This window comes from Cajanus cajan, chromosome 10 (assembly GCF_000230855.2).
Source record: "Cajanus cajan strain Asha chromosome 10, NIPB_CcT2T_4, whole genome shotgun sequence".
In the NCBI taxonomy this organism is placed as follows: Eukaryota; Viridiplantae; Streptophyta; class Magnoliopsida; order Fabales; family Fabaceae; genus Cajanus; species Cajanus cajan.
The window spans coordinates 21,596,755-21,619,897 of NC_138526.1; the positions used below are offsets into that span (position 1 = coordinate 21,596,755).

At 30.5% G+C, this 23,143-nt stretch overlaps 2 protein-coding genes and 1 long non-coding RNA gene across 3 annotated transcripts; all 3 read right to left on the reverse strand.

Moving 5' to 3' along the window:
* Positions 1–6,381: 6,381 nt before the first annotated feature.
* On the reverse strand, positions 6,382–7,099 carry LOC109806643 (uncharacterized). Its single transcript, XM_020369114.3, has one exon. It carries the CDS (start codon positions 7,054–7,056, stop codon positions 6,514–6,516), a length of 543 nt encoding a protein of 180 aa, XP_020224703.3. The 5' UTR covers positions 7,057–7,099; the 3' UTR covers positions 6,382–6,513.
* A 5,382-nt stretch (positions 7,100–12,481) lies between these two features.
* On the reverse strand, positions 12,482–22,780 carry LOC109805407 (BRCA1-A complex subunit BRE-like protein). The gene is made up of 13 exons (XM_020367464.3): positions 22,604–22,780; positions 22,443–22,533; positions 22,182–22,356; positions 22,005–22,095; positions 18,890–18,925; positions 18,667–18,765; positions 18,453–18,583; positions 18,299–18,347; positions 18,097–18,186; positions 17,960–18,013; positions 13,882–13,947; positions 12,894–12,991; positions 12,482–12,810 (listed from the first exon to the last, which is right to left on the reverse strand). Exons 1-13 carry the CDS (start codon positions 22,685–22,687, stop codon positions 12,747–12,749), a joined length of 1,128 nt encoding a protein of 375 aa, XP_020223053.1. The 5' UTR covers positions 22,688–22,780; the 3' UTR covers positions 12,482–12,746.
* LOC145952555 (uncharacterized) lies at positions 14,684–17,952 on the reverse strand. Its single transcript, XR_014429982.1, has 2 exons — positions 17,242–17,952; positions 14,684–17,046 (listed from the first exon to the last, which is right to left on the reverse strand). It is a non-coding gene; the product is annotated as an uncharacterized LOC145952555 (long non-coding RNA).
* Positions 22,781–23,143: the final 363 nt, after the last annotated feature.

A 23,143-nucleotide genomic window follows, 5' to 3' on the forward strand; every position in this document is an offset into this window, starting at 1 on the left:
ATACTTTCCACTCTTTTATAGGTCAAACAAGCATAACAAGCACATCTCAAAATACTAGTTGCACTCTCCTAAAATACTAAATATACCCCTAAAAAGAAAATTACAAGAAAAAATTCCTACACTATTTGACCTAGAAATACAAGGTCAAAATGAAGAAAATATTTACAAGGAAAATATATACAAAGAATGAAAAATAGACTACTAAAAGTGACTCAAAACTCAACAAGAGCTTGGGTCTTCTTCCTTCAAGCCTAAGTCACTCCTCATGGTTCCTTTTGGATTAACCCCTTAGGCATGATTCCATCACATGAGAGCACATGGCTTCTAGAGCCAATGGTTTATGAGCCATTATTTGAATTCAAATTCAAATTCAAATTGGTGTGCCAAACTAGAAGGTTAACAAATCTTGGTTCAATTCCAAACCATGGTTTGCTTAACTTGCTCCATAAGCTAGACTAGTCTATATGTAGGACCTATCTTGTATTCCCATGCCACTTTTAAGCATTTGAGTAAAATTATATTTTGAATCCCCCTTCAAAAGTGTTAAGTTCTCTCTAGAGGAGTGTGACTCTTTACATTTTTTCATCAAGAAACTCCTTGTGGCAAGAACATCACTTTTTGGCTTATCTTTTCACTTGAAGGTGGTGCCACCTATCCTTTCTCTTGTCTTCACCTTGAAGTTTATATCAAGCTTTGGTGTCATAGATGAAGGTTGAAGAAAGCAAGATGCAAGAAAAGCAAGCCATCAATCATTTCTCACCTTGTTTCCATTAGTTATAGCAACTAATTCCTAAATATTAAAAGAGATAATGTCCTAATAAGCCCTATAAAAGATTGGCTAGAAGCCATCAAGTCCCCACATATTGTATGTTTCATAGTAAGTAGAACTTGTTTAACTTACCCCATAGATACAAATTGAGTAAGATCCTCCCTCAAATTCTCCTCAAATTGGGGAATGTTTTCAAGAACAAGGCTTTCTGGATGATAAACATCAAAAGATTGAAAAAGCTTCTTAGAGAAAGTATGGGCCTCCCTCTTAAGAATGTCATTATTCATACATCAAATACCACTAATTTCAAAACCTATAATTTGTTTTTCTTCTTCAAATAATAGTTTGAGTATGAAAAAATTGGTGTTTATGAATCCATACTTATTGAGCTAGACTCAATTATATTAAATTTGAAGTGCATTATCAAATTCCATTAACTCATGGTCATATATGCATCCAACTCTCTATGAATACCACAAAGTCTCACATCTAGTTATCTCTTCCTTATAAAAGTATTCCCCAACACCTTCTCATTAAATTCAAATGACTTTAATTTAATTTGGTCCAATTTCCTCCCTGTAGGGCCAAAGACGCCTTCTAAGTATCAAAGACAAGGGTCATGTACCTAAGGTGAGAAATCCAAGCCACCTAAAAGTGGAACAATCTTTTTTTTTTTTCTTGTACTTGCCTTTATGCAACTTAACAAAAAAGAATTATGGTCTAAATTGTGAGTTGGAAGTATCTCTACTAAAGAATGGGTAAGATACATGTCACTGAGGATTGGATAAAAACCTATCCAATTTTTTCTTCATATGACCACCATTAGGAGTATTTGTTCGCCAAGTTAAGGAGCCACCTTTAGCTTCATGATCTATAAGGTTGCATTCATCTACCATATTATCCATTAATTGAGTTTTAGATAAGATAAAAGATGAATCACATTGAAATCCCCTAACATAAGCCACGATCCAGTAATATTATTTTTCAAAGCCTTAAGTTGATACAAAGATAGAATCTAACAATTGGATTCTACAAAGTATAAACGACTAAATAATGTCAAGATAAATTCCTCTATTGAATAATGAAAGTGATGGACTAGTGAAACTAATCCACTAAACTAAAGGTGGCATCCTTGACATTTGTAAGAACACATATTGCACTTAAGTGACTATTAACCTATTGGATAAATTGGGGTTTATAACCAAGCAAGTCCCAACTCTTTTCTACTCTTGAAAATAGGGCATAAGTTTCATAGACACAAAAAAAAGGTTGGCATAATTAACAAATTAATTCCATTAAATCCCTCCACATGCAACGTCTAACCTCCCTTCAGATGTTCCACAAAACTATAAACATGTTTTTAAAACACTCCATAAAAAAAACCATCCATGTGGAATAATGAATATTTGTCACTTACTAGAGATTCATGGTTGACTAGGCTCCATTCCCTAAATTATAAAGTGTAACAGCATGAACACACCAAAATAAGAGAAATCCATATATTATGCAAGTGTGAGACTGTGTAGTTGATAACTTAAAAAAATTAATTTATACTACCTATACCAACAAGATGCATCTACTTTTTGATAGCTCAATACAAAAGAACTTCATAATTAAATGGGTTTGGCTTGTAGTAATTTAGGGGTGGGTAACCTTTTGGGAAGTTTCTCAGAAAGTGTCCAAATGAGGACAAAACATGCTGAAAAGTCTTGTGTTGGTTTGTGGAGTTAGTCATTGATTCTAAAAGTAGACGAACATCTCAAAAAGGGCTACCCCCAAAGAGTTTTGACCGACGAAGAGTTGTGTGAAGTGTCATCATGTGAAGTTGTTATAGAGTGGAGCCACTAAGATCTCATAATTTAAGGGGTGTTACATAAAGGATGGGTGCATTTGATTTAGTGGTCTCGAGTTGTTTTTTGCATGGGTGGTGTAACTATTGAATCCATATGTGACCTAATTTGTTTATGAGAATTTTGAACCATCATATCAATAGGGGTTGCATGATCTTTACAAAGGGTCTCTTATTTTTAAGATTCCCAACATATTTATTTTGATTTGTAAATTGGTGATTAGATGACCCCAAAATATTATGTTGACTAATAATTTCCTTATTCACAGAAATGTCTGTCATCGATAGAATATTTTTTTCTTTCCTATCCAATATGATTGCAACATTATTAGCATTAATGTTGAATCGTTTTTCTTTTCTTACACTATGTTATTATGTTTTTTTCCTCCTAACAATCATGCATCTAATCACCATGTAACAAATCATCATTAATCAATCTTACAATGATGGAGTTGAATTATCGCTCCCATGATTGGTTGTTAGGGTTTCCTCCACACACACTAGAAGTCATTCCTTCTCCTTCACCATAGATGCTGAATTTTGAGGGCACATTGCTTTTGGTGAGGGCACATTACTTTTGGTGAAGATATAGTTTTTGTTGTTTCACCTATCTTCTTGCATGTGTAAAGTGACCGAAACAACCACAAGATGCACAAATTTTGTGAAGGCCCTCATATTCTACCTTGTACTAACTATTGTTCAACCAAACTCCCCAACCATTGAACTATTCATATCAATTTCCATACACACTTGCGTGAAGCAACAATGTTTAATATCTAAAGCATGTAAATCCATTATGATTAGAGCCGTCAAAATGGGCCGTGACCCGTGGGCCAACCCGGCCCACCTTGAAAACGGGCCGGGCCAGGCCAAAATAAATAGCAGTTTTATGTTAAGTGGGTAAATTCAAACCCGACCCACTTTTACCCGGCCCACTTGGGCTGAACCCGTAGTGGGCCGGGCAGCCCACCAGCCCACTTATTTTTTTTTATTGAAACCGAACAGCCAGGAGCCAGCCCAGCCCAATAGACAAGTTTCACTGCTTCAGTTAAAAAACAGTCAAAAAATTAAAACCCTATTCTAACAAGCAAACGGGAGTACAGGACCACGTCCACGCCGCAGTGCTTCACGAAGGCTGTGTTTCAACTTTCACTGCTTCAGTTCGGGACTACGCACAGTGCTTCACGAAGACTTGTTTCACACTTTCACTGTTTCAGTTTGACTAAGGCTTCACACGAAGGTGCCCCTCTATATAAATGTTAATCTTTATTGATCTTTCTAGCATTTCAGTGGCCCCTTCATATCATTTTCAAACCGACAAAATTATTATATCTTTTTGGTTCCAACAAGCTAGAGATATGTGGATCGAAATTTGAACACCTATAATTCATTCATGTTTATTAATTAAAAAATATATTTTTCAATATGTCGTACCAATTTCTTATTTACACTCTAATTTATAATAACCGAATTAGCTTCTATTTTTTAATGCAAAGTAGTGTAGTTTGTTTTAGGGTTTAGTACCAATTTCTTAAATTTTGTTTTTTTTTTGTGGGTTGGTGGGCTGGCCCGTTTGACCCACCAACCCGTGGTGGGCCGGGCCGGGCCATATTCTGAAAAAATAAAAAAGTGGGCCGGGTTGGGTTGGCCCGTTTTTAAGGTGAGCCAAAGTGGGCCGCCCACATGGACCGGACTGGCCCGTTTTGACAGCTCTAATTATGATTGGTTTCCCTGTAACCTCAACTATTGATAGAAAGAACTCTTTTATCATAGAACATTAAGCTAAGACCTAAAGAACTCAACCAAACTAACATTTTATTCATTTGTATCTTTGTTGAGAAGAAAGTTAGGAACCATATTAAACCAACAAATAGTGATCCAACAACTTTCAAGACCCTTCTTCTACAGCCATCCTCCTATCATCCTAGTTATCGAATTTAACCATTAAAAAACCATGAACAACATCCATCAAAGCAAAATCAGTAGTTAGTTTCCATAAGCGCTTAAGGTGATCCAACATAGTATAAAAATTGGTCGTTTCACGAAGGAGCTTTATCACTAGAGCATCTTGCCATGGTGCAACCTTCAAGTACTGAATCTGCCAAAATAATTTTTGGTTTTAAGCAACTCCCTCCTTCATACTCGATACGTGTAAGGTTTTCCTTCAATAAATTCTATCTACTAGTACTAGCCCAACATTTGCGTCTTCACATCGTTTCTAATGATACAACACTTTTCTACCTCCTTTGGAAAAATATACATGATGAATGTTTAATTATATTTGCATAAGCGTCCAAATTTTTAATCTTTATTTTCTTAAACGTAACATCTCATAAAATTATAAAAATAAGCGTTATAATAATTAAAAGAAAACAAAAATAGAAAACAAAAAGTTACACTTACACCCAAGCTTGTGGTGCGTCTGGCGGAAATCAATACACGTTCCGCCAACGAAGCGTGCAGCCTTTGCAACCCAGTCAAGCTTAATATTGTACATTCCAAGAAAAAAAATATCTATTATTCTAGTTTATAACTTAATTGTCATTTCTTATAATTATCAAACATACATTTATTAAATTATATGTATTTTATTATATTAATAATGCAAACATATTTATTTTTATTCAAATTTATATTACAAACATATTAAACTTTGTTTTCTTATTTTAAACAAAAGACGTGTATATGAAAATAATATATAAATATGCTTACTTTAGTAATTATACATTTAAAATCAATTTTGATAACAAATTTTCAAATAACATTTAATATGAGAATTACATTCATATTTTAAATTATTCAAACAAAAATCACATTGCTTTTAAATTACATTTATTCAAAATCAATATAACAAATTCACATCGATTCAAAATTAATTACACCAACATATATTTAAACATACTCTAATTTAATGCAGGTCTCAATAACTATCTACATTTGGCCCATTTGAATAAAATAAAATAAAAGTTTCAACACTTACCTTAATTATCCAGATTATACAATTCATTAACTTAAGAATTAATCACCAATACACAGCCAGTGTAAATTTTTTTTTACACTAATAACCAATGAAAATTTTTAAAATTTTATTTTATTTTATTAAATAAGCAACTGACATGCTACTATTGATTACCGATGTAAAAAAAATTTACACCATAAATATATAAGTGATTAGCTCTTAACTTAAACCGTTTCCTCTAGTTGCATAAATCATACTAGTGATACACTACCCTTTCCTTTATTATATTTCTTCCAAGTCATAGAAAACTACAAATTTGAACACAAGTCGCATGAGATCTTTTTAACGCCGCTCTTGCTTTAGCCGCTCCCACTAATTAATACCATAAAGTCATTAACAAGTGTTGTGTTAATAACTTTTAATTAACTACACGTATAAACTAACATGTGAAGTAAAATTGAAAAAAAAATATAATAAAAATATTAAATTAATCTATAAAGTTAAAAAAATAATTATATTTTTTATTCTTATTAAAATAAATATACAAAAAGAATACAATTTTAATGACCACCTTCTCATACCTTTTTATTATTAAAAAAAATATTTTTATCTCAAAATTTTAAGATTAAGAAACCAACTACAATATCATTTAAATCAAAATATTTATATTACTTAATTTTACAAAATAAAATATATTCCATAAGAGAAAGGAGGTACTGTAGTTAACAAGAAGAGTTATTCAATCCTAGATAACAAGCACTTTCTCTCCTTCAATTCAAGGAAATTAGAGAAATAAACAATTAATTTAAAACATTAAACCTGAATACCTTTTTTTTTCATATAAAAAAAATGTCAAACATCAAAATTAGAGGTATATACACACAAAGGCATAAACCCTAAAAAAAATTAAAAATTTTGATATGATTTTGTTTGCAATTATCTGAGCAAGGGGATTGTATTGGTGGTAGTACTACAGCAACCTAACCTTTCAACATCGCGAAGCGTTCTAGAATCTTCTTTTTCTTGGTGTTCTTGTTGTTGATCGTCGTCGCCGCACTCGTACATGGATCGAACGAGGAGAAGCTGATCCTCGAGGTACCTGTGGAGGAGGCCCTTGTCCTCATCGGAGCACCCTTCCTCGCAGCGGCCGAGGTCGGCGTCGGCGTCGGCGTGCTGTTGGGCGGCGCGGAGGAGCTTGCGGCAGAGGTGGGCGGCGCAGAGGAAGGGGAGGGCGGCGCAGAGGAGGAGGAGGAGGAGCGGGGAGCAGAGCAGGAGGAAGAGGTAGCGGATCCGGCGGCGGCGGAGCCAGGAGGCGGCGGCGGCGTGGGAGAGCATGCGCGAGGGGAAGACGACGTCGTTTAGTATATGTGGTGGCGGTGGTGGATGTGTGCCCCCACATGGGTGGGTTGGTTTGTGCATGAGATGGATGTATGTATGAGAACATGTGAATGTGATGTTGACTATGATGCTTCCTCTCATTTCGCTTTTTGCCTTATGCTAAATTACGCTTCTACCCGCTTTCAGATTCCATTATTGCTTTTTTATATACTTTTTTTTTTAAATATTTTTTTAGTCCTTCAAATTTAGGTTAAATCTATTTTTGGTCTCTCAAATTTAAAATTGTTATTTTTAGTTCTTGTAATTTTAAAAAATCTTAATTTAGTCCTTACATTCAAATTTTATTAAAAAATTTATTAAACATTATTGCATAAAATCTACCTATTAGTGTTCTTATTAGTGAAAATATTACGTTAAATCAGGCTGATATTGCATAACTGTCTTAATTAGTTACTTTTAAATATATTATTAGTGACCTAAGAGATTAAAACAAGATTTTTAAAAATTACAAGGACTAAAAATAATAATTTTAAATTTGAGGAATCAAAAACAAATTTATCTTAAATTTAAAAGATTAAAAATATATTTAAGCCAAAAAAATATATCAACAACATTCTTTTTAAGAGATTGCCACTAACGGTTAGATATATATGGTATTTGATTTAGAAAATATATAAAAATTATTTTTTAACATTTGAGAGATATAATAATATATTCAAAAGTAGAGATAAAAAATATTATATATCTCATGATCTCCTTTATAATAAGTTAAAATATAAGATGAAAGAATATAATAGCATGTTTTTTAAATTATTAAAAAGTTAACTTTAGTATTATATTTTTAAATAAAGTAATTAGACTTGGTATAAAAATAAATAAAAAATATATTTTTAATTTTTTTTATCTTATTTCTTAGATTTATTTAAGGATTTTATCGGTTTATTTTGATTTTTTTTATCTTTTTATTTAGATTGATTTGATTTCTTTAAAACAAAATTTTTTAATTTTATGACACAATTTTAAAATAATTTTTTACTGATATAAAACGTAAAATTTATAATATTAGATTCATCTATATAAAAGTTATGAAATTCATTTAATGTTTAAATCTAAATAGGCTATACACATAACAAAAGTCATGTGAAAAATGTATCATATGAGCAATTAAAAAAAATGAAATTAATTTTTTTTTGAATTTTTAGCTAATATTTAAACTTACTTCTATGCAATTTTTCATCATATTTACAATACTTTTTGTTCGAACTTTTGTTATGTTTAATAATTTTTATACAAGTTTCAAGTGTTAAATTGGTAAAAAAAATAATTCAAAATTATTTCTTAAAATAGAATATATTCATTATTTCAAAAGAAATAAATTCACTTAAATTTGGGAGATAAAATATTAAAAAAAAATATCTTAAAAAATTAAGGATAAAATGAGTCTAACAAATAAAAAAAGAATAAAAGCATAATTTAATAAACAAAATTTGTTATAAACTTATGAAATTTCATGAAGAATCGGTATAATTTATTCTAAATTTTATAGGGATTCACTATATACGGTTAGAAGCATATTACTTTACTAACCCCGATTCCATGTTTTTAAAAATAAGGGTGATTGTACTTTTTGTTCCTGTGTAATATTCAACTACAATTATGTTTCTTTAGTTTTTAATTTTGTAATTTAGCTCTTCAATTTTATATAATATATAATTTTGATTCAACAATTAAATGTTAATCGATTGTTATATTGACTATGGCATGATATTGAGTAAATTGTATGTTAATAACATATTTTATTAATCTCCCAATCACTTGAAACTAAAATAAATATAATAAAATAAAATTTTTTAAACTAATAATTTTACAACAATATCTATATATAGACATATTTAAAAATATATATATAATAATTTAAATAATTAAGAAATATATTTAATTAAATTTTTTGTAATTAATTTGTTAATACATAAGATTATATATATATATATATATATATATATAACAACTTGTCAAGAATATAAGATAATGACTTTATTGAGCATGTCTTAGTCACAATAAAGGATCTATAAATTTTATAAGTAATGAGTAATATTTATCATAAATTTAAAGCATTCAAAATATAATAACAATATTTTTATAAGCATAAAATATACATCAAAATTGATCTATACAAAGTTTTCATATTTTGAAAACATTAGATAAATTTTTCAATGGGTTTGAATAAGTATTCTAGGAGTTTATAAGTTCCTGTGACTAGTTTATAAGCTAGTTTGACTAAAATAAACTTATTTGATACAAAATTTTGTACAAATATTATTTTAAGAACTTATAGTATATTTTTATAAGTTAGTTGAAGTAGTTTATAGCTTATAAGCTCTTAACTTATTTTCTTTCTCAATTTTTATTCTTGTTAATTTAATTAATTTTTTTTTCTCTTTTTAATTTAGAAATTATTTGGTCTTTCTTGTCATTCTCTCATTCTCAGTATAAAAACTATTTCATGTCATATTAATTTATTAGCGAACTTATAAACTTTTAATTTTTCAACTTTTGACTTAAAACATATAAACTATCATGTAGTTTATTATTAGTTAACTCTTCATTTTCAAAACTATTAAAATTCTTTCTCTCTCATTATATAAGTCATTAAAAAAGTATTTAACCAATATAATTTCATAAAATATAATATTTTTAAATAAAAAATAAAATGAGTAAATAAACATAAAAATACTTAATTTTCTATTAAAATAAAAATAAATAAATAATATAGAACTTATAACTTTTGATATATTATTGATAATGAACTTTTGAAGAAAGAAGGAATGAAGATAAACAAAGGAGTTGTGTTTTTTTTTTTTTTTTGCCTATATGGATAATAACTTTTATTTTGATCACATAATTCTCAAAATTGATAAGAAATTATGGGTGAACAAGAGTTATAGGATTTTTTTTATAATATTAAAATAATGTTTTAAACTTAAAAAAAATGAGTGGAGAAAATATTTTTTTTAATATAATAAGGACAATACAAATGATATATGCATACAAAAATAGAAGAAGTTGAAAACTTAGTGGGGGTAACTGTCCCCACAACCGTAAACATAGATTGGTCCCTACTTAGCCATGACTTAGGCCAAGTCTAACAATTTTAGGTCTAAAACAAAAAAAAATTTATTTAAATGTTACTTTCAAATAATTAATAAGTTTTATATTTTTTAATAACAATCAATTTTTTGCTTGTAAAAAAATAGAAATTATTAATTAAATCTAATAGATAAAAAATTTCAACATTTCACTTAATAATAATTCATTCAATAACTATTTTGCAACATAGACTCAAATTAATTTGAAAAATAATTTTAAAAAAACAATAATGACAATAGTTACATGTATTATTTATAACATTCTATAAATTAACATGTATTTCATGCATTAAGAATATAATTTAATATTTTTAATGAAACACTAATTTGTTTGTTAATATTTTTTTTAACAACTAGTATTTTACTGTATAATAAACCATCTAAATATTTATTATATATAAATAAAGTTTATCATAAACTATAAATATATAAACATACTATGTTTGAATATATAAATCATGTTTAAAATTTAAATATAAATAGATATATCCAAACATATAAATTATATTTTAAAATTACGATAAATAATTTATCTTGTAGCATAATATTATTTTATTTATTAATAATTTATTTTAAAATATTAATATTTAATTGATAAATAATTTTGATTGATAAAAATTAAATTAGATGAGAAGTTTAATTTACTTAAAAATTTTCTCATTAAAGAAAAGTTCATAAAATTACTCTCATGTAAGATAGATGATCATATTTAATATATAAAAATTGATTTCAATTTATAGAGAGAAAAAAAGTCATAATTTCTAAAAAAAAATTAATACAATATTTTTAAAAAATATTATTTATTGAAATTAAAATAAATTTTTTAAAGTAATTTCATATTTTAAAATATTTTTAAATAAGTTGTGACTAAAATAAAATTATTTGACACTTATACAAAATAATAAAAAATTGAAAAATATTTTTTTACAAAAATTAAAAGAATTAATATTTAATCAAATCCTTATCACTGTCATTTTCGTTTTTTTATATAAAGATTATAATATCCTTTTATAAACTTTAATGTTTATATTCATTCGAATACTACTTTTTTATTGAATTCAAAATAAATATAATAAAATAAAATTTCTCAAACTAATAATTTTACAGTAATATCTATATATAGAAACTATATTTAAAGAATTATATAAACTTATCCATAAAAAAATTTAATTACAAATAATATAATATAATTAAATATATATTTAAATTATTTAGATTATTTTATATATAAACAAATAAAAATAAGAAAACTGGCCGATAGTCTAAGATAATAACTTTATTGACCTTGTCTAAATCATGACTCTTATCAAAATTTATTCTTAAAATAAATAAATAATCTTTATTGAAGGATTGTCTTTGTCATAGTTTCTCTCCAATAAAGCCTTTTTATTATTTAAAATTTCTTAAGCAAATAAAGTTTTAATAGAAAAACTTAAAAAAAAATTATATTATATTATATATATAGAGGGGAGTTATAATTACACCGATGTAACTTTTACTAAGTATTATACCACTCAATAATTTTATATTAATTGTAAATTTTGTAAATCCAATAGTTGAAAGTTCATATCACTTTATACATGTATATCAAATTTTGTTAAAATTAAACAACTTGAAGATAATTAAAGTGTTCATATTTTAATATATTTTGAAATGATATGTTAATTTTGTTTTATAAGAATGAAGTATCAAATCATCTTGGATTAATATAAAATTTTGTATATATAATTTAAGAGTAGAGAAATTTCAATTTAACGGTTAGATTTACAAAATTTATATTTAATATAAAGTTATTGAATACTATAATACTTAATAAAAACTACACCGGTATAATTATAACTCCTTTTATATATATATATATATATATATATATATATATATATATATATATATATTTTGAGCATATGCGTTACGGGGGCATTTATTATAGATAGTTAAAAAGTAATCTTTCTTAAAGTAGTTATCATAGTTTGTCTGCAATAAAGCCTTTTTTTATTATTTAAAATTTCTTAAGCAAATCATCGTCAGAGTTTTGGCATAAAATGTAAAGTTTCAATAGAAAATCTGATTCAAAAACAAATTTTACTAATTTATTGAAAAGTATAAAATAATTATTGCATGTTATTTAAAAACATAATTATTCTGAATAAAAAAAAGTCAAATGGATTACAAATATTCAAATATGGCTAGCATAAGTTCATTAAAAAATCACAGCTGCAGTAATAAATAGATATTTCCTAATCTTGTTTTAGTCCATTTATCTTTATTTATAATCATAAAAATATTTTGTTTCACTTTGATTTATATTTCATTAATTTTGTGGAAAATAGCCAAAATAAAACATTCTCAACATCTTTTAGAATCCGATCATTAATAAAATTAAGACATTTACAATCATTAATAAAATCACACCGAAAAAATAAAAATAACTAACTAAAATACCCTTTCCCTTTTCCATGTTGATATGCCTGTTTGATAATACACCAACTCATCCTAGTAATTTGTCAGTACAAAAAGTTTGACAATGGCAGAAATACAAGAAAAATTCAGACGGCAATTCATTTAAACAAAATCCAAAAAGAATTGCATTGACCAATAAGAACAAGAAGACATTTTTCAATGAACAGCTTTAGAAATTGCCATGACATTGGGATTGAGCTGATCATGCATGCTCAGGCCATGTTACTACTGAACTTGACCCTCACTGCATTGCCTCTTGAAGTTCAAGGCCTCATCTGCCAGAAACTCACTATAGCAACGATTTATATTAGCTCAACAAGGAAAAGTGTTGAGCATAATGGAAAAAATCAAGCAAATAATACAAACACTCACCAAATACGCTCAGCCATCTGTAATGGTTCCCATCTCGGACTCCATGGATAATCAGATATTAGCCGTGACTTCATAGGTGCCATTTGAGAATTAAAATGCTGCAAAAAGAATCGAATGAAAATAATCTCACGAGGAAAGAACTTCAACCGCAGTTGATATCATTGACAACAGCTATATAAGGAAATGACTTGTATTGTACGTCATCATTACATCAGAAACATTTTTTCTACTGTCCTGCTTTGAAATGGAAGATAATCCTAACAAAATAATTTTTGAGAAATGAATGATCACTTTCCTTGTCAATTAAAAGAACGTTTTCATGTTATGCTAACCATTTAAAGTACAATGCTTCTTTGAAGAAAAAGAGCACAATAGTTTCTAATTCTATATCTTATCGATACTTCTCAAAATAGTGTAGAGCTGCTCCTTACTATCTCCAACAAAAGATTATTGGAACCCTTTGGATATTCAGGGAGTATACCGAGAATAATCATTGTTCAGAACAAGGATTCCAATGTCAGAATGAATTTAGTTATAAGGAGAGGAAATATTTGAGCAAAGAATAATCAGATAAGATAGAATTTTGCTGAATGATGTAGTGTTTTCATTGGCAAATTCTGACAAACTTAATGACAACTAAGCTTGGGCATGACTGAAACATGTGCTCACAATTAACTAGTTTTCATCTTTTACATAAACTATGAATGGAATAAAAAACATATATTATGTATTATTAAGTGTCACAAATATGCTGTGACAATTATATACGAATTTATAAAAATTAATACAATTAGGTCAACTGACTTATTTACATTAAATACGTAACTAAAAATTCAGTTTTAGACATTTGACATTTCGCAGCAACTGGAATAAATTACACTATGTATAAGCAGCTTATTTATTCGTCACCTACATTTCTAAACGGTAAATAATGCTCAATCTTAATTTTCCAAACAAAAAGATGAAGGAAAATGAAAACAAATGTAACCTGTGAACTTTGAAGCATAATAGTTGGCTGTTGCTTTGGAAATTGAATTGGAATCAGGAAGTGTACCTAAATAAACAAAATCATCAGAATTTTGATCATGTGCAAGATCGATAACTAGGAGAACCTATGAAATGAAGAAAAAAAAATCATACAAGATATCAGCATCAACCTTAGAACATAAAACTACTTAGAAGATCGAATTCAACTATATAATTATATGCCACTGAGGAGAACCTATGAATGAAGAAAAAAAAATCATACAAGATATCAGCATCAACCTTGGAACAGAAAACTACTTAGAAGACTGAATTCAACTATATAATTATATGCCACTACCACTTGTATGGATGACCAGTCCAGAAACACTGATTACAGTTATATCATTTAACATGTATAATCCTCTCATCTTGCTTGTAAATAATAATACGCTTCCTAGTAGTTCATATTGGAAAGGAAACAGAGTTGAGGGAAATCGTAAAAATTCTAACACTCAGAGTTGCACATCTATCCTTCTCTGTTTGTGAATTTTCATGGCTTTACCAAGAATTAGTGACTTCTCCACCTTAAGCATGCTCTTCCACTTTCTTCCATAAATATTGTCAACTTTCCATCTATTTTGAGCACAAAATCATGGATAGTCTATGGGCATTTAGCATTGCAAAGCTTGCATGTAAAACTGTTATGTCAAATCAACACTGAATATTTCCTCTATCCTACCATTTGGCTTATCATACTATGATATCCATCTCTCTCCCTAGTGAATTCATAGCCTTACCAAGAATTAGTGACTTCAACTTAAGCATGCTCGTTTGCTTTCATAGATTTTGATTTTGCAAACTTTCCATCAATTCTGAACATAAAATGAATAGATTGTCTTTGGGCATTTAGCATTGTGAAGCTTGCAAGTAAAAGGGTTGCATCAAATCAACCCATCTCTCTTCCTCTTGTTTTGTCATAACGTTTGTGTAAAATAAATCAAGCAGCATTTTTATCCCTTTAAACAGCACCCGAGCATTCAGGTCAAATATTTTTAAGACTCGTCATCAAACTTGAAATTTTTCTGACAGACATCTTTGCTATGTAAAAGGCAAAGGAATGACTAATAAATATTTCAAAAGTTTATAGAAGGAAATTGAACCCAAAAGATAAATATCGTGGTAGTTGATATGGTGGTATGTTCAATTGGGTGGGGGCTTTTGACTTTGGATTGGCACTCTTTCAACGCAAATTGAAAATTGTGGAATGTGGGTGCATGGTGAATTAACTTCAATGTGCATGACATGAAACTTAAGAATAGCAGTTAGATTATGCTTGACAGAATAGGGAGGGTATTTCTTAATAAACAGCAATTAGAGTTAAGGGACTTATTACAATCAATTTTTTGTGTGGATATTATAGTGCTTTGATGGGTTATCTAAATTAGATTAATTTGATCCATGATCTAAATGGCCTTTCTGAAAATTGGTTTTACGCTGGTCTCATTTGATCCATGTTGCCAAACTCACCATATAAAAAAGGGCTTTTGTTGAATTCAATTTGAAACAGAAGTTGCCATTGATAAGAACCGTAGGAGAATCACATCAAAAAAGTTAGCCATTGTTGGAGAGTCCAAGTCTTTATAAACACTACTGTCAGGATTAGGATAAAGGGAATTAGAGTAGTTACTGATTAGAAGGATATCATTGGCCATGCCCCTAATATCTATAAATATGAGGGTACTAGGTAAAGGGGAGGCAGATTTGTTAATCTGTAAATTGAGCATTTGCTCTTTGAAAAAAGGAGAAATCCTTTGTGAAGGGGAAACCTTGGAGGAGATATTTTTCTCCTATTTTGTGCTCTTTTCAACATATTCAATAAAATCTTTCTTTTCTTTCTCTTTCCTAATTCCTGGTTCCTAACAACTACAAGGTTGTCAAACTCCTTTATGTAAACTTGTGGAAGCTCCATAAACTTGACACACAAACTCGAATCTTAAGCTTGTAAGAATTTACTTAATATTAAAAAATATTAAAATACCTATAAATAACACAATAACTCAACATTTCACTCTATAATAAAGAAAAAATAGCAAACTACAACAACGAAGAAGAAAACTTTAGAAATACATTACTACTTATTAAGATCAAAATCATACTACATATTGTCTAACAAATATTTTCACTGATATTTGTTAAAAAATAATGAATATTAACAAATAATTACTTCATAATTATTAATTAATGTATTTCCAGGTTCAGTATTAATAAAAATATGCTTCAGTAAGCATAGAAGAGGATTTCTAATTTGTTATAGTGTACAATGAAGAAGGTGAAAGGGAAACCTAAATCCTTAACAGATTCCAAAAACAAGAACCCATACACCGAGAGTCAAGAGGTGCCACATGAGAACTCTAATATGAACGAGAATCTTAACATGGAGCATAGCCACAGATGCACACAATGAAATCTCGGAAAAAAAAAATGATGCTTCAGTAAGCATAGAAGAGGATTGCTAATTTGTTATTGTGTACAATGAAGAAGGGGAAAGGGAAATCTAAGTCCTTAACAGAGATTCCAAAATCGAGAATCCATACACTGCGAGTCATGAGGAACCCCATTAGAACTCTAATATGGACAAGAATCCTAACATCGAGCACAGCCACAGACACACACAATGAAATCTCGACATGAGCATATGAAGGCCACCACAACTGCGAGAAAAGGTACAACGGCAAAATCAGGTTGATATCGCACTGCAAAAATTGACCCTAATCCTCTGTTTTGATGGGAAAAAAATACTCAAATGTGAAACGCACCATTCTACTGTCATGTTGGGGCCTTTTTTTCCCACCCACATAGATGCATATAATCGCGTCTAAAATTGTGATTGTGTGCAATCCTACTCGAGCTTGCTTGAGTTTGCTCGATTCTACTTGAAAACGAGTTTGCTTACAGGTTAAACAAGTGAATTTAGCCTTCACTAAACACATAAACTTGTGCGTTTTTACGATTTAACTCTCGAGTTTGATAACCATGAACTACACTAGAATCTCATACTACCAATGTGAAACATACCTCCCATGTGAAACTTAAGTCTAATACCTTGTAATTGGATCCTAACATGGCATCATAGTTGCAGCCCTAGTGCCCATGGATGCTGGTCATGCACAAGCCTTTTTTACTAGTCCTGAGTGAACAGTGAAATGTCAGAATCACCATCTACACCACTCATTTTCAGCCAAGAGACACAATAGCTCTGATAGCAATTAATAAGAACTTTGGGAAAACCACACCACAAAAGCTAACCATTGTAGTTGGAAAACCCAATGCCTTCTAAATCCCATACCTCAGATGGGAGACTATAGTTCAATAGAATCAATACCTTGCAATTCGATCCTAACATTTCTGTTGCAACAATATTTCTTCTACTTCTACAAGTGAGTCCTGTTGAATCGCACCCATCAGGGAAAAGCAAGTTTGTGAATCTCCATTTAGTAAATTGATGAATTTCTGCAAATGAAATGAGAACATCTTGTTGCTAACGATCCTTTACCACTGATCTTCAACCTTCCAACTTGCTCAATGGCAGCATACATAACATCCAAAATCTCCACATGGCCACATCATTTACAGATACAGCCAAACTCTGCCCTAATCTAGAAAGAAGCGATAGGAAATGTACTCGGATAGTTTTTTTATGAAATGGGTTATGAAATTAAGAGGTAATATTATCTTGCTATTTGACAGAGATATACCCATAGCTGGAGGATTTTGTCATTTGAGTGCAAAGACTCAGGGCAAGTGAGTAATTCTCAAACAGGGGCATCACATGTACCTACCCTAAACCTCAAGGAATTTGAGTGTAGTTTACTATATTTTCTCTTTTGACCAGCCATAAGACTTCTGTCAAATCAAAAGAAAGATACCTACAAAAGATTTCTATCCTAACCTAGATACATATTACTTATATCTTTAAATGACAGAAGTTATCACATTAAGATATGTGATAAATTTTATCAGGAAAACATTTTAATTTTTCAAAAGCCAGCTTGTGTCACAAACAAATACACAGGCATCAAGTAATAAGTGTAATATAATACCAGGAATGTGAAAACTCCAGATGCTGAAAGAAAAGTTGCCTTCCTGCAAAAGACCTAGAAACAGAGAAATCAGAAGTTAGCAATTAATATAATCAAAGCAACCCTAACAATTTCAGAATAAGTGTCACGGGAAATACAGGATCAGCTTCAACTGGCCTTCCAAATGGACAGGCTAAGGCTTCAATGAAGTTCCTTCTAACTTCAATCAATGAAACAGCCTCTAAGACCTAAGTTCAAAGTATATTTATATTAATTTTAACAAAAACAAGGATGTTCATAGCACTGAAAGTGCATAGTAAACTAATAGTAAAAAACACACTAAAGATAATGTCAGCTAACCTGTTTCCCAAGATATTCTTCCAGATTTGGAAGATATTCTGCCAAACACCTTTGCAAGACAAATCAATAATAAAAGGAAAAATATTATCAAAAACTATCTCAATATATGCCTCCTAATGGGACAAAGGATTTAATAAAAAATTGAAAAGCTTACATCCCATCCAACCAAGGAGGTAGCTTGACATCATCAGTGGAATATAGGGCTTTCAGCTCAGGAGAAGATACTAACTTCAGAGTAGGAGCTGAAGGTGCTGACATATATTTTCTTCCAACAGGATATACAACCTAGGTTTAACATATCATAAATTGTTTATTGAAAAGCAAGTGAAAAATTCAAAAGAATTTTTAAAGAGAGAAACAAAAGCAACCTGTAAGTATATCTTCTGGGGATGTCTCCATGGACAGCAAGACACCATCTTGTTTATGTTCATGTCCAGAAGGGGCACAGCAAATTTAACCTCCTCTAACTATACTAAAATGTAAAGTCATTCACAACAGAAGTCAAGAATATTGGCCAAAGGCTACATTAATTTTGTCATCTATCCATGAGTAGATCATAGAAATCTTATCACATTTTTTCTGAAGAAATACCTTCTCAGCACCAGAACTCATATGCATTTCTATTCCCTGCAGCAGAACAATTGCGATCAGATAATGTTTTCAATAGTAAAAGGTCAATTTTACCCATTAAAGAAATTATAATCCAAAACTCAGATATGTGCTTTTGAATCAACAGAGCTGGAAGGGCACACACTGCACAAGCTAATAACACCAATAACTATTAACACAGTACACAATCAAATCAAAGACATGACATGTACAACAACAAAGACACCCTATTAGGTAGGTCCAGCTAGGTAATATCAATCAACACCTTTGGGCACCATAAAAAAACACTCAATTTTCATTAAATTCAAGAGACCTATAAAATAAATAAATTTAAAATGACTTATATCTTCCAGCCACAGCATTGACTGAAGGACAAACAAAATTAACATAACTCAAATTGATAATGTTGAGATCCCACATATACTAGAGATATATGGTCAAAGAAGTCCTTATACGGCTTGAGTGATCCTCACCTCTTGAGTTAGCTTTTGGGGACTTGGATTTTGTACGGCTTGGCTTAATTTCTAAGATCATATTGAAGCCTATCGTAGATTTATTAACGGGTGTTAGATTACCCCATTAGCAGTTAGTTACGATAGGTTAGGTACCCATTAGATAGTTATTTAGTAGAATACTTCAAGAGTTAGTTAATCAGATAGAAGCAAGGCTAATTAGAGAAAAAAGCACGTTGCCTATAAATAAGAGGGGAGAGAAGAGACAGATCATCTAGTCATTTGTGAGAGAATTGGGGCCTTTGCAAGTTAGGAACTTTATTGAGGGAGAAATCCCTTAATCTTTCTAATAGGATACCAGGTTTCTGTCAACTAGTACCAGAGCTCCAATTATGAAATAGGAACTTTGACTCAAACACTTGACACAATACAGATACTTTGACACAATTAATATCTAAAATATAGGACACCGGGACAAGACATAAACACATAGAAAGAGAGAGACTCTAATGAAAGGAAATATGGGTAACATAACAAAATATATAAATTGATAAAATATTCACCTTTTTAAACTAACCTTCTATGTTTGTTTCTAGAATAACAAGCCTCACCAAAAGGTTAGAGATATCAATTTTTTATTAATATTTTATATTACATTTAAGCCTGATTTATCTTAAATTAAAAAAATGAATAACTTTTCAATATATTAGTGTGTCCATCCATATGAAGGTGTCAGTTCAAGTGTTGTGTAAAGGTGTTGGCTTAAGTGTCCAAGTCAACTAATTTTTTTTTTTAATTAGACACCTAATCTGAAATGTTGGACATGTGTCGAACAAGTATTGGGGAGTGTCGGTATCAGAAACGTGTCCAACACAACGACACTTCAAACAAGAGAGGTGTTTGTACTCTGTAGTGCCACCACATAGTCAATCTCAATAATACTTGGAACAAACATAGATGAAAAATAAAAAATCACATTAATTGACATGATATATGAAGTGATATAAAATATACAAAATCTCCCAACATAAACCTCTTTCCGTACAAACTGTATTTAGCTGACATCATTCCTCACACACGTCTATTTCCAAGTCTCAAAGATTTAGAAGTTTGAACAAGTGAGAAAGTAAGCAGAAATTAAAGACATTGAAAGAAAACTGACAGTCTGAAAAGAACCAAACACAAAATCGATTAACCAGTGTTGAATTTTGAATTCAATGGAAAAAGTGTCTTGGAAAAGCTGAGAGCATTTATTTACAGTGTCCAAACAGCATCTGTTAAGAGTTATCCTAATCTATTATGACAAAGCTCAACAGAATTCTAAAACTAAATTAACAAACTGCAAGGCAACAAACTGTAACAGACTTGGCATGTTTGGGGAAGATTATAATCTCCCATTTTAGCTGTTTTTTTGGAGAAAAAAAACTATTTGCAAAAAAATTGTATGCTTGGAATAACAACTTAAATTTGTAAACATTTTTCTTTCTGAAAAATACTTTTTTTTTATGACGCTGATAATTTGAAACTTATGATTTCTCAACAGGTTTTTCTTTTCTTCCTCTTAAGCTGATTTACTGCATAAAAACTATTTTGTGTTGTATTCAAACAAAATTAAACATTGTAAAATAGCTTTTCAGAAAACTTACCCACATAAAATTTCATTTTGATTATAATCGATTATTGAAACAATCTAATTTTCACAGTTTTCCTAAACACACTCTAAGCAGATACAAGTTGAAGTCAATTCACACTTGTGCAACATACAACCCAAATATATGTAAGGAGAGTGCAAAATAATGATGAGGTGGAGACCGTTATAGGTAAGCCGATACAAATGGGACACGTGGATGAAGGTGGAGAAATCATGGCAAAGAATAAAAGTGCGTGATCCAGGAGGGAACGTGGGTGGCTGAAGGATTACGTGAGGAAATAACTTGAATATAAATAGAATAATTTTGGGTGTGAAGAGGGGGAGAAAAAGATTAGTTGAGATTCTCTTTCTTGCTGACTCACTTTTCTGTTCATGAGTGCTATACAGACACTAAAGGTTGTATTCATGCTTGATGAAATGGAATAAGAATTCTTTCTGTAATCAGTTGAATGTGTACTAGCAATTTTTTGTAATTGTTGATTTCATTCATCTTGCAAGCACGTTGTGCTATCTTACAATATATCACAGAATCAGCATGCAACAACCTACTCCAACACCCTGCACACTTGGTTTAAAAAAGGTCCCCACTGTGCAGTGCACATGGTTTACACTTTACACAACAATGTCAAGGTTTTTCTCTTTCTTGACTCAAGCAACTGTAATTGCAACCACAGTTTGCGACATTGTCAAAAATAGCAGCACAACCGCAATTCAAAACTCAAATTTCTAAATAACAGCAAAAAAATTAGAGTGTGTTTGGATGGAAAATTTAAATAGAATAATTCATTTGGTTGAAGAATTTCAAATTGGTTGAGGAGAAATGCCTTGTTTAAATGGAGAATTTACAAAGAATTTGAAATTCAAACATCTGCGAATTCTACAACTTAAGGAATTTCACAAATGCTAAACTCAAAAAATTTGAAATTATTCGAACAAATAAATTATTCCATTTAAATTCTTAGTCCAAACACACTCTTAGCGAAATTAAAATTACCTCCCTGGAAATGATAGTGCTGATTTCGAATTTCAAGCGGTCATCGTCGACTTCTCCAACACGCTTCCTCTGGTACAGCACATACTGATCCCTGCGAAGACACAACGAACGTAATTTCGCAAGTGACAGCAAAAAGAAGCAAATTCGCGCCCCAACGCAGAGAGGAAAAAGACGAACCTGAGGAATTGAATGAGGGTCAAGAGGCGCGTGGGGTCTTTATAGCTCCAATCGGAGAGACAGTTATTGGGCTGCGCAGAGGGGTACATGTGAAAGGGGTGGAAATCGTCGTCTTCTGGGCCGAAGATAACGTCGGGGGCAGCGTTGGGCGAATCGGCGTTGTATATAACGTCCCCTGAAAGAAACCCTTGTGAGTGTTTGGTTGGTTGGAGTGAGAGAGGGAAAGGGGAAGAAGAAGAATAAAAATGATGATAATAATACACTTGATGATGTCGAGGCAATAGGGGATGAGGAGGGTGAAGCGATCGAGAGGGGCGGAGTTGTATTTGTCAGCGGACCACATTTGTTCGACCTGGAAACAGTGTTTGGATGAGAGTGGAAAGAGAGAGAAAGAGAGAAAAAGAGAGAGAGGGAATGGTTGCCTTGAGAGTGAGACGGAAGTGGGAGAGGAGGTGACTGAGCTGAGAAGCGATGAAAGGAGGGACGTTTTCGGGACCTGCAGCCATGCTGATTTCGCACTTCTCCCTCTTCTCTGTTCGCCTTAGTGTCCAAGCACCACACCTCCACTTCAACTGCCACTAAAACTCTTCCATTAACCATCTCTTTCTTTCTTATTACTACCAATAAACACGCCACTTTATTAAAATAAATAAATAAATATTCTTTTTAAATAAGTAATTAGCTACTATTTTCTTAAAAAATAGTTATTATTTGATTAAAATATTTTTTACTCTTTATAATTTTAATTTTTTTCTTAATTATATCACTCTATTTCTTCTTTTTAGTCGTCTTTAATAATTTATTGATGAATCTTCCATTTTCAATTGTATCTTTCAAGTAGTATTTTTGCTTATCTTTTTTACTAGCGATTTTAATTATAACTTTTAGATTTTTTTATTAGTCTGAGTAAAATACGACTTATTTGATTTGTAAATTGGAAATTAATTAAAAATTTTAGGATA

Bases quoted from the DNA above. Each gene is read 5' to 3' on its own strand.
- LOC109806643 (XM_020369114.3), bottom strand. From the start codon at position 7,056: ATGAGAGGAAGCATCATAGTCAACATCACATTCACATGTTCTCATACA.
- LOC109805407 (XM_020367464.3), bottom strand. From the start codon at position 22,687: ATGGCTGCAGGTCCCGAAAACGTCCCTCCTTTCATCGCTTCTCAGCTC. The intron at 18,187-18,298 runs GTTAGCTGACAT...CTTTGAACTTAG, and splicing joins AAGAATATCTTGGGAAACAG to GTCTTAGAGGCTGTTTCATT. The intron at 12,811-12,893 runs GTGAGTGTTTGT...TCGTTGCTATAG, and splicing joins CAGATGGCTGAGCGTATTTG to TGAGTTTCTGGCAGATGAGG.